The sequence below is a fragment of the Culex quinquefasciatus genome, chromosome 3 (assembly GCF_015732765.1).
Source record: "Culex quinquefasciatus strain JHB chromosome 3, VPISU_Cqui_1.0_pri_paternal, whole genome shotgun sequence".
NCBI lineage: Eukaryota > Metazoa > Arthropoda > Insecta > Diptera > Culicidae > Culex > Culex quinquefasciatus.
The window spans coordinates 131,248,356-131,265,425 of record NC_051863.1 but is presented as its reverse complement, the minus strand read 5'-3'; the positions used below and the strand labels follow the sequence as shown (position 1 = coordinate 131,265,425).

Sequence of the window (17,070 nt, the reverse complement as noted above, 5' to 3'; positions counted from 1 at the left end):
TATACATGGTATCACTCGACCATCTACTGCGCGCTCTTCTTGTTGTTCCAGATGATACGGCTCTCGTAGAAATCAATGATAAGATCCGGAACGTGCTGGCGTGCGATGCTGGACGGAACCAGTTCCACCTCGTCGACTCCCTTATAGCGAACCAGGAACAGCCGTTCGCCGCCCTCCTCGGTCACACCTTCCAACTTCTCCGCCACGTGTCCCTTTTCGAAGCCATTTTTGGCCTTCGTGCGTTTGGCCGCCGGAACCACCGGAGGCGAGGCCGTGTCCTCCGGCGCCAAACTTTTTGACGCTCTCGGCCGACTCTGCCGTTTCGGCGGTGCTTTCTCAACAACTTCTCCGGCCCGATCCATGTTCGAGTTAGAGTCCGCCGAAGACTGTCGCTTGCCGCGGCTGGCCCGCTTCTCGCCTTCCTCGCGCGCAAATTTCTCCAGAAGATCCGAGCAGTTGAGATTTTCCTCCGGTTCCCAGGTGTTTTCCGAATCGTCGCAGCCCTTCCACTTGATCTGGTACTGGGCCTTTCCGCGCCGGATTCGCTTTGCAACGACCCGCTCAACGACGAACTCGGGTTCGGAGGCCATGTTCCTATAACAATTATGATAGTTTTAATTGATGAATGTAGAAAATTTAACAAAATTAATACAAACTTTTCAGAGCTCAACTCTTCGGTCCGATCCGTTGAATTTTATTTTCAAATTGAATGCCACAAAAACATCGCAAGTACACGTTGATTTTCGATTGCCCAAGGGTACTCTTTACACTTTACACTTTATTCAAAGTAAAATATACTCTACACGCAAAATCCAAATAATACAGCTCTGTGTAAAATGTGACACAGATCGCCCAAAACCGGGAATACACAGAATTTGTGTAAAAGCCTTGTACACAGATCTGTGTTCAGGCATCGTCTGTCAAATTCTGTGTAAATTTCCAACCAGCGATTTTTTCCCCAAGGTTTGTATGTATTTATTTTTCCCTCAGGTTTTTATTTGTTTGTTTTAGAACCAAAAACACGATTTTAAATTAATTTTGAAAAGAAAACAAGATTAATTTACGTTTATTAATCATGTAAATATGCATGAAATAATTGTTGGCCATATTTGATACTTTTATGCTGGTTTTGTGCACTGCCGGTTCTTCTACCTAGCAATCATCATAATTTTGGGGTTCTCCCGATGTCGACGGCAAACAACATAAAAACCATCAAACTGGGATAACGTCGTGAAGTGCCACACCCAGCCGGCTTCGGAAACCTGAACCAACGAAGAATATCGTTCCAAAAGAACCTTGCCGGACTACTAACAAACAAAAAAACAAAGTTAGGTTAGGTTTTCAGATCTTCTCGATAAACTCTTACCAGGTTCCACCAACAATCGTGTCATTGGATACTGGTGAAGTTTGGAAGTTGGCCAAAGTCTGAAAAAGTAAACTAATTATGCTAAACTAACTAAATTCCTTTTACCTTCCTACAAGGACCTGGGCGCCCTGAGCTCCTAGGGGTTTGAGGAATGGCAAGGGGCGCAGATGCCGCTAACCAAAATTACTCTAAGAATTTTGAGCACCTACCGCGGGAACCGAACCGGCGACCACTGTGAGTCCTGTACTCTTGATTCACATGGTTGGAAGAAAAATATTTTGTTTTTTTTTTAGACTTCAGAATTCGAGAACTAGATTGCTTTACCTGGACAAGTCAGGCCTGAATTTTCGAAAAAATATGTTTTTATCTGATGGTGGTGAACCACCAGTTGTCACCAAGAGGAAATAAAATCATAACAAGTTAGATTGCGAAACAAGAAAAACGCGTTTTTTTTGTGCGGACAAGTCTCGTCCGGTGTGTTCAAACTTAGCCGCATCCGCATAAAATTTGATAGTACGGAACGGACGCACAGTGCGGAAGCGATTCCTCCAATGCATTTCAAATGTTCCAATCGGGTACTAAAGCCCTATGTAAATTATTATGTACAACGGTAAAAAACACGATTCAAACGCAAAAAAATATTGGCAAGACAACATTTTTTTCGATGGATCAAGCATAATTCTCTTGGAAAGAGCTGTCGAGTAGGACCTTTTCTGTCAAGAAGGACCGCGAGGTTATTTTTTCAAAATTGATTTGAAAATCCATTCTAAACTCTTTGTGGTCAAGGGTCATTGTACTCAGAAAAATAAGCTTTATCGCTGTAAACAATAATATCATCATTTTAGGACCCAATTCACACTGTTCCGCATCCGTATACGGATCCGTACTACGGATACGGATGCAGAACAGTGTGAATGGAATGCATATGAAATGCATTGGAGAAATCGCGGAGCAACATTTGGAAGGGGTCGTACGACATTGCTCTTACTGCCTTTCATTACACGCATTTAAATGGGACGAAAAGCCGTAAGAGCAATGTCGTACGGCCCCTTTTAAAATGTTTCTCCAGATATGACCCACTGCCTGAAATGGTTTAAGGCTAGTATGCAGATCGGAAGGAAAGGGGTCAAGAAACATCTTTGCGAACAACAGAACAAAGGAGAGGGAGCGGGGCTTTTCTTCAACCTCTCTGACTTGCTTGCGCTGCCGCTGTTGCCCATTTGATTTTTTTCTTGACAGATTCCTTCCGAAGTGCGTATACCGCTTTAATCAGGGCTTAACATTATTTATTGTTAGTAAATTGTCTTACGTGAACATCAACTGCTAAGGTAAATTTTCAAAACAACCTATGAGTCATGGGTTTCTTATGCAGATCGGACCTTTTGAAAATTTAATCTTTACTGACATTAACTCATGGTTTTGATCTTTAGTGCATTATTTTTCAATTCAGTTATTTTTCCGTGCACAACAAAAATCTAGAAACGATAAGTTCCAGTTTCCCATCGTTCCTACTCGGCTCAGCAGCCGCATCTGTCAAACGCCGTGTCATCAAATCGAAAAAACAAAACGCGCACGCACGTAAAAGAAATCGGGAGAAATTTTTCAACTTCGCGTGAATTTATTCAGGTAAATCGCCTACGCCACCACAATGACCGACGTGCTCGACATCTACAATCACGAGGAGTTCGAGGTGGACGAGGACGGCGACCAGGGCATCGCCCGGCTGAAGGAGAAAGCCCGCAAGCGGAAGGGACGCGGCTTCGGCAACGAAAGCATTCCCCGGGAGGCGATCGATTACGAGCGGCTGCAGGATGACGAGGAGGAGGCCGAACCCGGGCCGCAGCGTTCCGTCGAGGGGTGGATCCTGTTCGTGACGTCGATCCACGAAGAGGCCCAGGAGGACGACATCCATGATAAGTTTTGCGACTTTGGGGACATTAAAAACATTCACCTGAATCTGGACCGCCGTACGGGATTCCTCAAGGGTTACGCACTGGTAGAGTACGAGACGTACAAGCAGGCCCTGGCGGCGAAGGAAGCGCTCAACGGATCGGAAATTCTGACGCAGACCATCGCCGTCGATTGGTGCTTCGTGAAGGGACCGAAGAAGCTGAAAAAGTCCAGCGAGCGTCGACGAAGATAAGAAAAGGAACGCGCAGGGGGAAGATTTTCACTCATTTCTTAATTTAATAACCAAAATGATCAAACATGTATCACACAAACAGACGAAATAATAAAGCCAAGAATTCAGGATGAAATGTACAGGTGGGTTTGATTGCTAACTAGTCCGAATGCGCCACAAGTTGGATGTTCTTCAGGGAAATGCAATTTGGATTGCGAGGGTTGTTCACTGTCGGAGATTTGGAAGCTTCGTCTGGTTTGATTTGGGGGCTCGAACAATCTGCGGATGGTGAGCTTTCATCATCCGGCGGGGTTACTGGAGGTGCTTCAGAGGGCTCAACACGCATGAGTCCGTCTATAAATTCTTCGCTTTCTTTTAGGTGGGTCGCTTTGGTCCCGGTGGCCGTTGATGCAGACACTCTTCTACCAGCGTATCTGAGAAAAGGGAGACACAAATGTTTAATAGGTTTTAACCGTATTTTAAAATGGATCATCTAAATTCAAATTAAATTGTTTCTAGAACAACCAGAAATATAAGAGAAGCTTGTTAAAACAATTGACATTTAATGCTAAATAGTAACTCTAAACTCGACTCTAAATCTTTCATTTTTTTCCAGCCCGTATCAGCCGTTATTCGATCTCCTACTAATATTCTCCCAAGCCCTTAAAAAAGGTGGAACGGTAACTTCAACTCGCTGCTTCTCAGGCATAACCCAATCAATCAGAACGATTCTTTTTGCCTTCCTCACCTTACTGAGGAAAGGCTATAAAATCACTCGAAAAATGAACTTCTTAATTTGACCTCGTAGACTCACCTTCACGTATACCTATCGACTCAGAATCAAATTCTGAGCAAATGTGTGTGTGTGTGTGTGTGTGTGTGTGTGTGTGTGTAGGGATGTGGGTCTGTGCACCAAAAAATATGCACTCGATTATCTCAGCACTGGCTTAACCGATTTTTACCGTTTTGGTCTCATTCGATTTGTCTTGGGGTCCCATAAGTCCCTATTGAAAATTATGAAGTTTAGTAAAGTACTTCAAAAGTTATGCTAAAAAAACGATTTTGGCGTATGTCCGGAAGATTGTAAAAAGGGTGGTTTTTTTTAACCCTGTCATGTTATACATTTTCAGAAAGGTATTAAAAAGACCTTTCCAATGAGCCCAAAACATTGAAGATCTGATAACCCTATCAAAAGTTATTAGCACTTAAGTGTTATTTATACACTTTTTGGAGGCCGGATCTTAGATATTTCAATGAAAATGATGTCCGGGTCCATCATGCGACCCATCGTTAGTTAGATAATCGAAAGACCTTTCAAATGAGCCTAAAACATCAAGGATCTGACAATCCTATCAAAAGTTATTGGCACTTAAGTGTTATTTATACACTTTTTAGAGGTTTGATTTCAGATATTGTGATGAAAATATTGTCTGAATCTTCCATGCGAACTATCGTTGGATAGGTTTTTTTTTATCAGACCTTGCCGATGAGCCAGAAATATTGATGGTCTACGAACCATATCAAAAGAAATGAGTAATAAAGTTGATTTGTTAAACATGTTAAGGGGGAATGTTGCTATTTTTACTAAATGTATTGACTTCATGAATGTGAGGAAGGCACCAACCACCTAAAGGTGGATTAAGTAACGTTTTCTAGTGATTTGTAAGGATGTCAAGATGATCCTAGAACCTTGCAGAACTCAATTTGATCAAATCTGTCATTTTTGTAGGCTAATCTGTTCAGCAAAACTCCTAAAAATATGGTGTCTTCGGGAAAGGTTTTTCCAATTTTAATGAAGATGTTAGTTCCGAGAATAGGGTCCTAAAGCCCTATGTAAATTTTTATGTACAACGGTAAAAAACACCATTAAAAACCATTTCTGATAACTTTTGTGTTATTTAAAAGCAAAAAAAAAAGCTGACAAGACAACCTTTTTTCGAACTATCAAAAATGATTAGTGCGAGCCATCCGTTCAATATTTAACCCCTGAAGATCCCTACGTATATTAGTCAAGCAAAGGTAGGAATGTTAGTCCATACTTGAATTTGCAGACTCATCTGTAAATGATATATGCTGCCAGGGTGACCACTTTTTTCACTTAAATCCCATTTTCAAATTCCCGACTTTTTCCCGACTTTTCCAAAAACTCAAATAATAGGCATTTCATATCTAAAGAATGATTTCATACAAAAACTCTTTATAAAAAGTCACAAAATTCTAAATTAATTTAAAAAAGGTTTAAAATTTTTCATGAAAACAGAAACTCAGTACTCATTATTTTGATTCAGAGTAGAAACACAAACAATAAGTCTTTAAAAAATAAACGAAAGCTTAACAATACTTATAATTTAAATGTTCAATGTTTTTAAAATTGACAAACGTATAGTTTTTGATATTTCGTTTCAACTGAAAATGAAAAAAAGTTAATGATATCATAATATAAATATTATTCTTAATTTTATTTTAATATTAATCAAACAACGCTTAAAACATGATAGCATGACATCATTACTTCAAAGAATTTAGAAAAATATCTAGGAATTAGTCTCGGAATTAGTTTAAAACATGTTTTTACCCGAAACGAAGTTAACTTTATAGCTGTCGGCCACCATTGCTAGTACCAACCACTAGTGTCTTCCTTTGAACAACAAGGACTTCGCCACCCTGGGCTCCTAAGTGTTGAAGTACGGCACGGAGCGACGGCGCCGGATACCCATAGTTTCACTTAGAATTTTAGAGCGCCCGCCGTGGGATTCGAAACAGCAACCTCTACTCTGGATTGTGAGTCCAGTTCGCGGTCCGATTGATCCACACGGACGGGTTGTTTAAAGTTAGATGTTACCTCTTGTTTGATGAACAAAACATATTAAAAATCTCTTGATTTATAGAAAAAATATTATAAAAATCTGTGTCAAATGCATGCAATATTTATTAGGATTTTTTATATCTTAAAAGATGTCTCAAATAGATTAAAATAGTGAAAGGAACCTAAAATTTAAAGAGAATTTAAGAATTCAAGAGATTAGTGCGCTGACCACGGGGACGCGCTGTCTTGTTTTTGCATGCTCATTTTTATTTCTTTTGTGTCGCTGTTTCTGTGCTTGGGTGTCTGGTTATTATATATAGGTGAAGGGATTTTATGAAATGATCATTATATTGCATTATTATATTTAATTGATTATATAACCAAACTATATTTTACACTTAACACATTATACAAAACACATATAAAACTGTAAACTGGAGCGTTTGGTACGGTATGTCCACGCACCCTTCCTCCCCTGTAGATTCTGTGAAATGTGATCCGTTCTCAGAATCCTCTCTGCGGTAAACACAACGTAGTAGGGCTGGCCGCTTTAATTTTTGCAATACATTTTCGAGTGTTCTCGAATGTACTACAATTATTAATAATGACAAGAAAAGTGCTTGGGGCGTAATCTAATCACAAGACTTTCCAGCATGCTTTCATCGGACTGGCTGCGTTTGTGTTGGATTAGATTAGATTAGATAGAAAGGAACCTTAAATTTAAAGTAAGTTACTAAAGAATTTAATTGAGAGAATTTAATTTAAAAATTGTACAAAATATTTAAAAAAATATTCAAGAGATAGAAAATATCTCGACTTTTTTTATTAGGTCCTTTAAACATATGAAAGGCAATAGCTTATAGGACCTTTTAAAAAAAAACTCTGGATATGTTTATTCAATTCAATTCGGTTTTATTGGTGAATAATCAAGATACAATCAGTTCTTTTGCAATTCATAACAGAGTTTTGGAGTTCCTTTCAGCTGTGTGTTGCATCATAATCCATTTTGGAACAATTATTTCTATAACTAAGGCTTAGTGCCTAGAGCAAGAAAAAAAAAAAAAAAAAAACTTGCTATAATTGCAAAGGAAAGGGGAAAGCATAGCATAGCATAGCATTGGTGTCTACCCGTAGTTGCTACTCTGTTATTGACCAGGACCTCCAAGAATTGCTCCGTGGACCACAGATGAAGAGTAGGAACCAATCATCACCACTTCGCAACTTTCAAATCTCGATTAAATTTTCAAAAGGCCCTATCTGCATAGGAAACCCATGAGGGATAGGTTGTTTTGAAATTTAATCTAGAAATGTCCCTATCATGCTAGCCAATCACAGCGCCGGCCACTGATATTACTTCAGCAGGGAAACGTTAGCAGGGAAAATTTTAGTTCTCGTATTGGCCACCAGATGGCGTCATTGAATTTCACTTTCCCTGCTCACTTCACATCGTCAGCAGGGAAAAAAATGTGAAGACAGCAGGGAAAGTGAAATTTCCCTGCTAACGTAAACAAGATTTTTTGAACTATAATTTGTATCGTAAATGCAATCTTTTCAACAATCTATTTACTTTGATGTATTTAAATTGTTTTTTTTTTATGTATTGCAATGCCTTCAAATCTGAACAAATATTTTCCCTGCTAACGTAACAGTTACTGAGCCAGAAGAAAATTTTAAAGTCATGGTCATGGATCACAGAAATTGGCATCTTCAAACCAAAATAATAATTTAAGTTAAAATTTTCAATCAAACTTTTATACAAAGGTACTCACATATTTTGGTGTAAAATATTTTCAAGTAATTCCTGTTATTCAAATGTTAATTTTACACTAACACATTTTACTACCTTTTCATAAAAGTACGATTGTAATGTAAGCTAAACTAAATATTTTGTTTGAAAAATACCTTTGTCATTCTCTGACATTTAAGTTTTTTCTGGCTCAGTAACTGTTACGTTAGCATGAAAAATATACATCCGATAATAAAGCCACTCCCCCATCCGCTAAATCAGGCCTGCCCAACCATTTTGGCTCAATTTTTATATTTTTGATCGTCTAATTAACAATTGCCAACATTTTCATGATTTATTTGATGGAATCGGTTCTCAGTTTATCAGTGAACATAACTTTGATAAAAGTTTGAAAAAGTATAAATTTTAGTCATTTTTATCTCCATTTTAAGTCGAAAATCGGACTAGTTTAAAAAAACCTGAGATTAAATTTCATTGAAAGATACAAAAAATACTTATTTGATGAAATCAGCAGGAAATTGTTCAATTAATTACATTTTTCTCATTTAGAAAACAAAAACAAAAAATCCTGCTAACGTAAGCAGCAAAAATAAAAAAAATATCGTTTCGTTAATTGTAGTTATTTTTTTTAAAATTAACTATTAATGTGTTTAACTGACTTTTTTGTTGTATTGTTGTGTTTTGATTAATATTTATGATTTTAAAATCTGATCTTTTTTAGAGCAATTTTATAAAAACTAAGGAACATTTGGTCAAAACTGCTAGCGACATCCATCTGAATTATTTGAAAATTCATGATTTTTTTTTTCGAAAGTTAAATCCGTGTCTCATAATTGATTCTTTTAACTGAAGTCACGGACAAAACCACCCTGCTTGCGCATTCCAGAATTGATTTTTTTTTTCAAACTGATGTCACAAACAATTCAAAAATCTTTTCCCTGCTAACGTAACAGTTTACTGGGCAAAGTGTTACTTCAGCAGGGAAAGCGTAGGCCACGCCCCCACAACGTTGTTAGCAGTGAAAAAAAGTGAAGTCAGCAGGGAAAAAATCTGCCTATTTTTTTTTATTATGTTTTGAAAACATATTGGGCCATGATAAATTTTTGTGGCTTTCATGTTTTTTTTTGCAATTAGATATATTGCTTACAAAATAATATTTGCCATTTGCCCTGCTGACGACGTTGTGGATCGTTTGCGGGCGTGGTCTACGTTTTCCCTGCTGAAGTAACACTTAACTCAGTAAACTGTTACGTTAGCAGGGAAAACATTTTTGATTTGTCTGGGACTTCACTTAAAAAATACATTCTGGGACATCTATCTGAAAACATTAAAAATTTCGAAAAAAATAGAAATTTAATTTCTTTGAAATAACGCTCTCATACCAACCGGTTAATGGTAAAGTGGTAATATTTGCAAGGAAATCCAAATCTTTAAGAGTTATCCAATCAGAAAAGATTTGATATTGTTTTTTCAAACAAAATATTCATTTGATTTTACATTACAGTCGTACTTTTATGAAAAGGTAGTAAAATGTGGTAGTGTAAAATTAAATAGATACCTACTCATTTATTTTTTAAATAGTTTTACATGGATCTTAGCTTGTAAAAAAAAAACAAAACGCTTGGTAACTGTGAAGTTAGCAAGGAAAATGCTCATCACAATAATAAGCCACGCCCCGATGATAGAATTCGCTGCTGAACACTTGAAGAACAGGAATCCTTTAAAAAATATTTGAGTATACCTTTGTATAAAAGTTTGATTGAAAATTTTAACTTAAATTATTATTTTGGTTTGAAAATGCCTATTTCTGTGATCCATGACCATGACTTTAAAATTTTCTTCTGGCTCAGTAACTGTTACGTTAGCAGGGAAAATATTTGTTCAGATTTGAAGGCATTGCAATACATAAAAAAACAATTTAAATACATCAAAGTAAATAGATTGTTGAAAAGATTGCATTTACGATACAAATTATAGTTCAAAAAATCTTGTTTACGTTAGCAGGGAAATTTCACTTTCCCTGCTGTCTTCACATTTTTTTCCCTGCTGACGATGTGAAGTGAGCAGGGAAAGTGAAATTCAATGACGACATCTGGTGGCCAATACGAGAACTAAAATTTTCCCTGCTAACGTTTCCCTGCTGAAGTAACATCAGTCGCCGGCCACGACCAGTGGTAAGACACGGGAAAGTGGATAGGAATTTAAGTCCGATACTTGAGTGATGAAGACCGCTAAATCGGCTGCGTCTTCGACAAAGTATCACGTGAGGTTTGAGGGTATTAGTAAGATGGGTGTGAAGCCAGGATTCACCGTGGTAAGTGATGCGGCCGGTCAAATCTATTTATAGTCCTTAATTCTTCGTATGTTCTTGGATTCATTTTTGGAAGCTTCATTTAAAACAGGGGTGCCCAACCTTTTGGCCCTGCGGGCCAGATCTGATTTTTCTAAAGCAGAGGCGGGCCGGAACTAATATTGGTGAAAGTAAAAAACAGTAAACATTTTTTTATCAGAAAATTTATTTTAATAGGTTAATTCAAGTAAACAAATACATAAACAAGTGTTGCAAATAAGATTCAAATAATTTGTTTTGAAGAAAGAAATATTTTACAAAACATTTAAAAAAAATTTTAAAGACATGAAATTAAAAAAAAAGTGTATGCAAATAGTTATATATCTGATTCGTCATTCTTCAAATTTCTTAGAATTATTGAAGATTATGAAAAAATGCTATCTGATTTCTTAACTTCTTTAGATTGTTTTTTATTTTTTTTAAATATTTGCAGCGATCTTTATTTTCAATATGATTAATTTACCTTTTTTAAGCTTTTTCCCAGCAAAAACTTTATCATTGAAAAGTTGCTCTGAAAAAAAAAAATAATCAAAATCCCAAAAAAAAGAAACAATTGAATTAGAAACAGCAAAAACTATAAGAAATTAGAATTCAGTGTCTTTTGCAATCTTTTTGTATAGTTTTCAAGTTTAATAATTAATTCTGATAACATCAATATTGAAATGATAAGAATTAAATTCAAACATTAAGATTGTTTAGATGTGAAATAACATCATTTCAAAAAATACAAAGGCATAATCCTAACAAACGTTCAATTAGCAACATTGTATGTCAAAAGCAAAATAAACAAATAAATGTTTTGTTATAATATCTGAAAAATTGATCTCAAGATATTTTTTTTTTGTTAAGACACTAAATTTATTTATTGAATATTTTATGAAGGGCCGTTCATAGAACTATTTCGAAAAGCCGTCGCGGGCCGGATGAAATGGCTTCACGGGCCGGAACCGGCACGCGGGCCGGACGTTGGGCAGGCCTGATTTAAAACAATAATTCATGAGTTAATGCAACAATTTCTCACGACGCCATGCCTACCGATCAACGATAAACTAAGGGATAACTATTTTTTCTTCTCACACATCTGCACAGTTGCAGAACTCGAAACTTTTATCCGAAGTCAAGGGATGTTCGTCTGTGATACCTATTAGTTTTTAGAAACCCCAAGTTTCGATCTCACTAGGTTTTTTGACCAAATTTTCCCTAGTTTTTTGTTTAATTGCATTTGAAGAACCTTCTGTTACCAAGCGGTTAATGAAAAGGATATAGTTGCAAGGAACACCAAATCTCTATGAACCAGCCATTCACACAAGTTGTAAAATTGTTATTTCGGTAAATAAAATGAATTGAATTGAAAAGTCAAGGGATGTGATATTTCTACCAGAGAAGGAACAATTACACCAACAATTATTTTGCAGTATTTCTTTTTTGCACATACTTTAATATCACTGGTAATTTTGGTGCGACCATATTCTAAATAGGTATAACAGTTTGCTATCAGTTATCGTGTGCAAATAGGTGTAACGATGTAAGTGCTTGTCTCAAAATATATGGGATAGAAGATGATGTTTTTTTTACATTAGTTGTGTGTGTCCCTTAGCAAGAAGAAAATTGAATTCCTCCATCATGGAAATACTGTATACATGTACAATATGCTTCTTGCTCAATTAATGCAGACCAAATGGTTCACAAAATGTTAAGGTACGATATTTTACGAAGTTTTTCAAGATTTTGAATCTTTCTATCATTTTAACGGTTTGCCAAACTTAAAAATAAACAAAAACAAGAGAAAATTCAAAGCTAAAATGTGATATCTGTGAAAAATAAAGTAAACAAACAAAAGTGATCGTTCTCCTTCCATTTATTTTGATTATCTGCGAAATTTCTCATACCACTTAATCACTTCTCGGCGGAAATTTGACTATTTGATAGAGAAGAAAAAATAACTTACTAAAAACTAAAAAACGAACATACACACGAAAGCAATTTTGAAAACCGCGAAGTTTAAAAAGAAAATTGCCGGTTCGAAATCCACTGATATTTCTTCTATTGCCATGTAAAAAAAAAAATCAAGCGAAAGCTCGTCGTCCAAAAAGGGCTTCTTCGGTAGTTTATTACTTTTTCGAAAGTAAACCAACAAAAACCATCAGCCATCGTAGACCATCGATTTCAGCAATAGGATTAGGATTCAAAGGAAACTACTTGCTTTAACTGTGTGGTTAAAATTTGCTTTTTAAAGGGTAGTTTACTACGGGTATTTTGTTTATTACATGTTTTAGCATTATTTCTTTTAATAAGATTTCTATTGGTGAAATATTGCAAAACTAAACTGCGAGTAAAAAAAAACTAGCAAATTAATTTGGTTTGTCTATCAATACCTACAAGCTTCATTTTGCGAGCTTTGTTCCAACTAGCTAAATAGCCGGTATTGTTTTGTTATGTTTAGAGGGGGGTTTTAATATCAAACTGTTTGATTTCAAATTCTAAAAAGTTATTTCCAAATGATTTTCTCAACGATTTTTGCCGAAAAAAACCGGCGTCAACACCAAAAGTGTACAGTCCTTCTTGTGTGTTTGTTCTTCTCCTGTCTTTCTCCTTTCTTTATTCTTTCTCGCAGCTCTCGAAATGTTCGACATAAACTGTTGTACGTATCCTACTAGTGACCTATATAAGTGTTCCTAACGTTTAAATACTTCAAATGTACACGCCCCGTCCGCTCCGTTCAGCATCATCAACTGCAAAGTTTTAAGCATGGTTGCCTCTCCTGTCTTCCTCGTTTCAACACTTTTCTAATAAATAAATAATTCTTTTTTTCTTTCTTGTGTTATTTGCAACAAACTTTGCCTCCAAGTTTGACTGTTTATATCGTAGTGTTTTGCTTGCTTCAAGAGTGAATAAATACCTATCTTCTAAATAGCGGAGTTCCACAAAGGGGTAGAGCACTGATATTGTTTTTTGCAACTTCCAGAAACTGTCTGTTCTTTTTTAGCGTGTATTTTTTTTTCTTCATTTTACTAAGTAATAGTAGTTTGTAGCATATAGAGAACCTAAAAGGGTGCGATTTTGTGTACGTCCAACGTAACCTAAGTGTAAGGGTGTGTGTGTGTGTGGGTGGTGATTTACAGGCCCATGGCCGTGTCGAGCAGGTTCTTCAGCTCCTTGGTGTGCTGCGCCTTGGAACCGGTGGCGGTCGATGCGGCGCACGGACGTCCCACGTAGCTGTTGTGTTGTGATATTTGGAAGAAAACAGAACGGGAAGAAAAGAGAAGGTTTTTCGTTAGGATTACCTAGGTTTTGGCCTGATCTTTGTGAGTTGTACTTTCTCTTGCGTCGAATAGTGTTTGTCTTAAGGCAAAATTTTTAATCCCAACTTATCAGCTAAGCACAATGAGCGATGCACAACAGAACAAACAGAAACACACACATGGAAGCGGTCTACAAAGTGGGCAATCGATTGTAAGCATGCGGTTTTGGTGGTGCAATATAAAGATTTAAAAATAAAAAAAAAACATGTTGGTAATTTTTTTTTAGCATGAGAGCGATAATTTAGTAACAAAAAAAAAGTCTAAGTCGTTATGCCGTGGCATAACCGGAATGGCGTTGTATGATTTTGGTTTGGTGAACGCTAGATTATCTTCAAAATGGTATGCATACTAGGTACTTTAAGTTCACATCCGTAGTAGGGAAGCGCCTTTTCAGTAGCTAATTTTATGCATTTTATGTAGTTGACCTACCAATCTGTGTTAGGGAAGTGCTAATTTTGCTTGCAAATTCTCTGCCAATGTTGAAAATTTACTCTGCCTAATTCAATGAATCATCATTGCGGTGAATATAACACAGTCGGTCTGGCCGCTTTAAAATTTGCAATGAAGCTAATGTTTTAATTTGGATAAAAAGCTCAACCGTTAAAACACAGTTTCTTTACATGAGTAATGGATGGAACAAAGCATTAAAAGAATGATACATGTTACTTCGGTTAACGATTTATTTGAAAATCGATGTTTTTTATGGAACTGCCAACGAAAATGTACTTTTGGTTCAAATGTGACAAAGACAATTCAAATGAACCTTAAATCTTAAATAAATAAGGGGCACAAATCACATGAACAGAAAACAACTGGTTCACGTGGATTGTGGATGGAACCTAGATTACATTTTCAGGAGATTTTCTCTGCTTACAGTAGGGGAACTATACCCTTTCTCAGCCTATTTCTATTATCGGCCTATCAGCACTTTGATCATGAATTAAAGCTTTCATAAAGCGTTTTTGGTTGTTCCAAAGTAATAAATAGCTCAAATAAAAGTGAGCAAGCAACTCTCCATTGTTGAAACATCTGTAAATGATGATTTTATAGCGGAAAACGGAAAAGTGATGAGAATTGGTCGAACGGCTTAGAGCAGGCCAAGGGTGAAATGATACCTTTTCGGTTGACACCCGGTGAGGAACATCCTGGAAGGAGCGGAACTACACCCGTAGTGCTGTTAGCTGACCTAGACCTTGGTCAAAACAGCTGCTCTGGTTCCTTGCAAGTTACCCATTTTCTTACCTCCACGTTGGCTTGGTTTCGTCATCATGATGACAACACGTGACCTTGCTGGTGGCCTGTGGAAACGAACTCGTAAACCTTTGACCAGCGAGGGTCAGAGTAGAGACGGCCAAAAGAAAGGGATGCGCAATGTGGGAAGGGAAGATTGTAGACGGTATTGTTTTGATTCACAGCATGTTGAGTTAACTGTTGTGGATGTACCTGATACATCGCAATACGGGGTTTCTCTTCTTTCCACTTTCAGCTGCTATCTATCTTCTATTTCTTTATTATGTATAACTGATTTTCTAATTCTGCTTCTGTTTACTATCCACCATTTTATTTTGATTGCATGATCTTTCGTTTCTCTTATTTTCTTATACTAATGCATCTTTTTTTTTTTTTTTTTTTTTTTTTTGTTTTGTTTTGTTTTTGTTTGTTTTCATGTCGTGTCTGGGCCTGCGGTTGGAGAACGATTGCACCACGACAACCACTTTGGAGTGATATTATCACACTGGAGACAACAGCAACAACATAAGAAACCCTGATGTCACTCAGGTTCACGAAAGTAACTGTATCGATATTTTATAGTGTTTATATTTTACTAACATCCCTTTCTTTGCAGAGCATGGACTATACATAAAGCGGCAATGTGGGAAAGGGAAGTAATTTGTGATTGTAGAAGGTATTGTTTTGATCCACAGCATGTTGAACGAACTGTTGTGGATGTACCTAGAACATCGCAACTCGGAGTATCTCTTCTTCTTATCTCCAACTACTTTAGTCCTGTTTCACTTATCTGTCAAGTCTCCTCTACTTTATTTGCCAGTTTTAACTGCTATGTGTTTTCCCTAACATCCCCAATCGGCTCCTGAAGTTGTCATTAATGCTATCTAAGCTTATATGATATTATTTATCCTTTATCAGATAGCTTTTTTCATAAATTATTGCCTATATTTTTAATCTACTTCATACAGCTTTTACTCTTCTTTCCTTCATCATACACTTATTCTTTCAGTATCGAACTTTATGTAGTTTGTTTTCCTTTATTGTCTATTGTTTTAATCTACGCCCTTTTCTTCAAACAAGTAAGGTTTGAGTCCTTACTCAATATATTGAATGATCAAAGTCACACACAACGTTATTGTACTTTTGGTAAACTTTTTAATAACATGCTTAGGACCAAAATATTGTAACAAAATACCGCGACAGAAGAAATAGCAACAGATAAACACGACTCAACAATAGGGAAGATTTCAGGAGAAAACAATACACAGTAAAATAACAATTAGTTTTTGAATTCAAACTAAAAATAAAACAGTTCTTGCTTTAATGGAAATTGATAGGAACACTATAAATGGTTAGGCGCTTATACTTACATCAAACCCTACGTAATGTACCACCCCCGGCCGAGTTAAAATGCGTAACCGGAAAAGAAGGTGTGCATGCCTGGCACGAACACTCAAAGCGTGTTCTAGCGTGCTGCTCGTACTGACTCAGAGCAAGGGTGAGATGTAGGTGTAAGGGCAGTGCGTGTTCGTCGGGAACCTGGTGCATAAGATCGGTCAAGGCCCGTTCTTACACTGAAAATTGCGAATTGCGAATTGCGAGAATTGGTCGAACGGCTTAGAGTGATTAAAATGGGTATATTTCCCCTACTTTTTCGATAATTGTTCTGAGAACGTAGCCCAGTTACTGAAGGTATTAAACTAACACAAACAAACAAACTCGCTTTTTTGATAGAATAACAGTAGAGAGCAAGCCGCTAAAAGAGTCGGTTCGCTAAAAAGAGCGAACGAACCATGGCTCTCGAAAAAAGATCCATGGTTCTTTTTGACACTATTTTTAAAGAACTGTTCCAAGATGGAATGATTTTTAAACTTGTGTTTTTTAAGTTTAAAATATAATTAATTGAATTTTCAATAAATTATAGCATTAAATTGTTTTTGAGAAATGAAAATGTAATCGCTTATAAATGTTAAAATTGTCTCACATTGTACTTTTCAAGTTCTAATATTAATAGCATTTTAAGTGCCCTCCTCATCCAATTGTTCGAACGTTTAGGTTCGAGTAGAAATCTTTTCAAAGGGTCTGCCAAGACCTTTGTTTTTAAAGCGAATCTTCTCTTTTTTGTATTTTTTTTCACATGTTTTATA

The 17,070-nt window shown here is 36.6% G+C and overlaps 3 protein-coding genes across 5 annotated transcripts in view; 1 reads left to right on the top strand and 2 right to left on the bottom strand.

Moving 5' to 3' along the window:
• On the bottom strand, nucleotides 1-623 carry LOC6039544 (heterochromatin protein 1). Its single transcript, XM_001849090.2, has one exon. The coding sequence runs from the start codon at nucleotides 588-590 to the stop codon at nucleotides 24-26; it is 567 nt and encodes a 188-aa protein (XP_001849142.2). The 5' UTR covers nucleotides 591-623; the 3' UTR covers nucleotides 1-23.
• A 2,273-nt stretch (nucleotides 624-2,896) lies between these two features.
• Nucleotides 2,897-3,628, top strand: LOC6039543 (RNA-binding protein 8A). The gene has a single exon (XM_001849089.2). The coding sequence runs from the start codon at nucleotides 3,015-3,017 to the stop codon at nucleotides 3,507-3,509; it is 495 nt and encodes a 164-aa protein (XP_001849141.1). The 5' UTR covers nucleotides 2,897-3,014; the 3' UTR covers nucleotides 3,510-3,628.
• An 8,603-nt stretch (nucleotides 3,629-12,231) lies between these two features.
• LOC6039542 (2-oxoglutarate dehydrogenase, mitochondrial) overlaps nucleotides 12,232-17,070 on the bottom strand; it is a 40,224-nt gene continuing 35,385 nt past the window's right edge. For all 3 annotated transcript variants that reach the window (XM_038265359.1, XM_038265360.1, XM_038265361.1), the window contains one exon: nucleotides 12,232-13,607. In XM_038265359.1, the coding sequence (XP_038121287.1) occupies nucleotides 13,508-13,607 (100 nt within the window). In that variant the 3' untranslated portion in view covers nucleotides 12,232-13,507. The remainder of the gene's footprint in view (nucleotides 13,608-17,070) is intronic.

Excerpts from the sequence above, each read along its gene's own strand:
- LOC6039544 (XM_001849090.2), bottom strand. The coding sequence starts at position 590 with ATGGCCTCCGAACCCGAGTTCGTCGTTGAGCGGGTCGTTGCAAAGCGA.
- LOC6039543 (XM_001849089.2), top strand. The coding sequence starts at position 3,015 with ATGACCGACGTGCTCGACATCTACAATCACGAGGAGTTCGAGGTGGAC.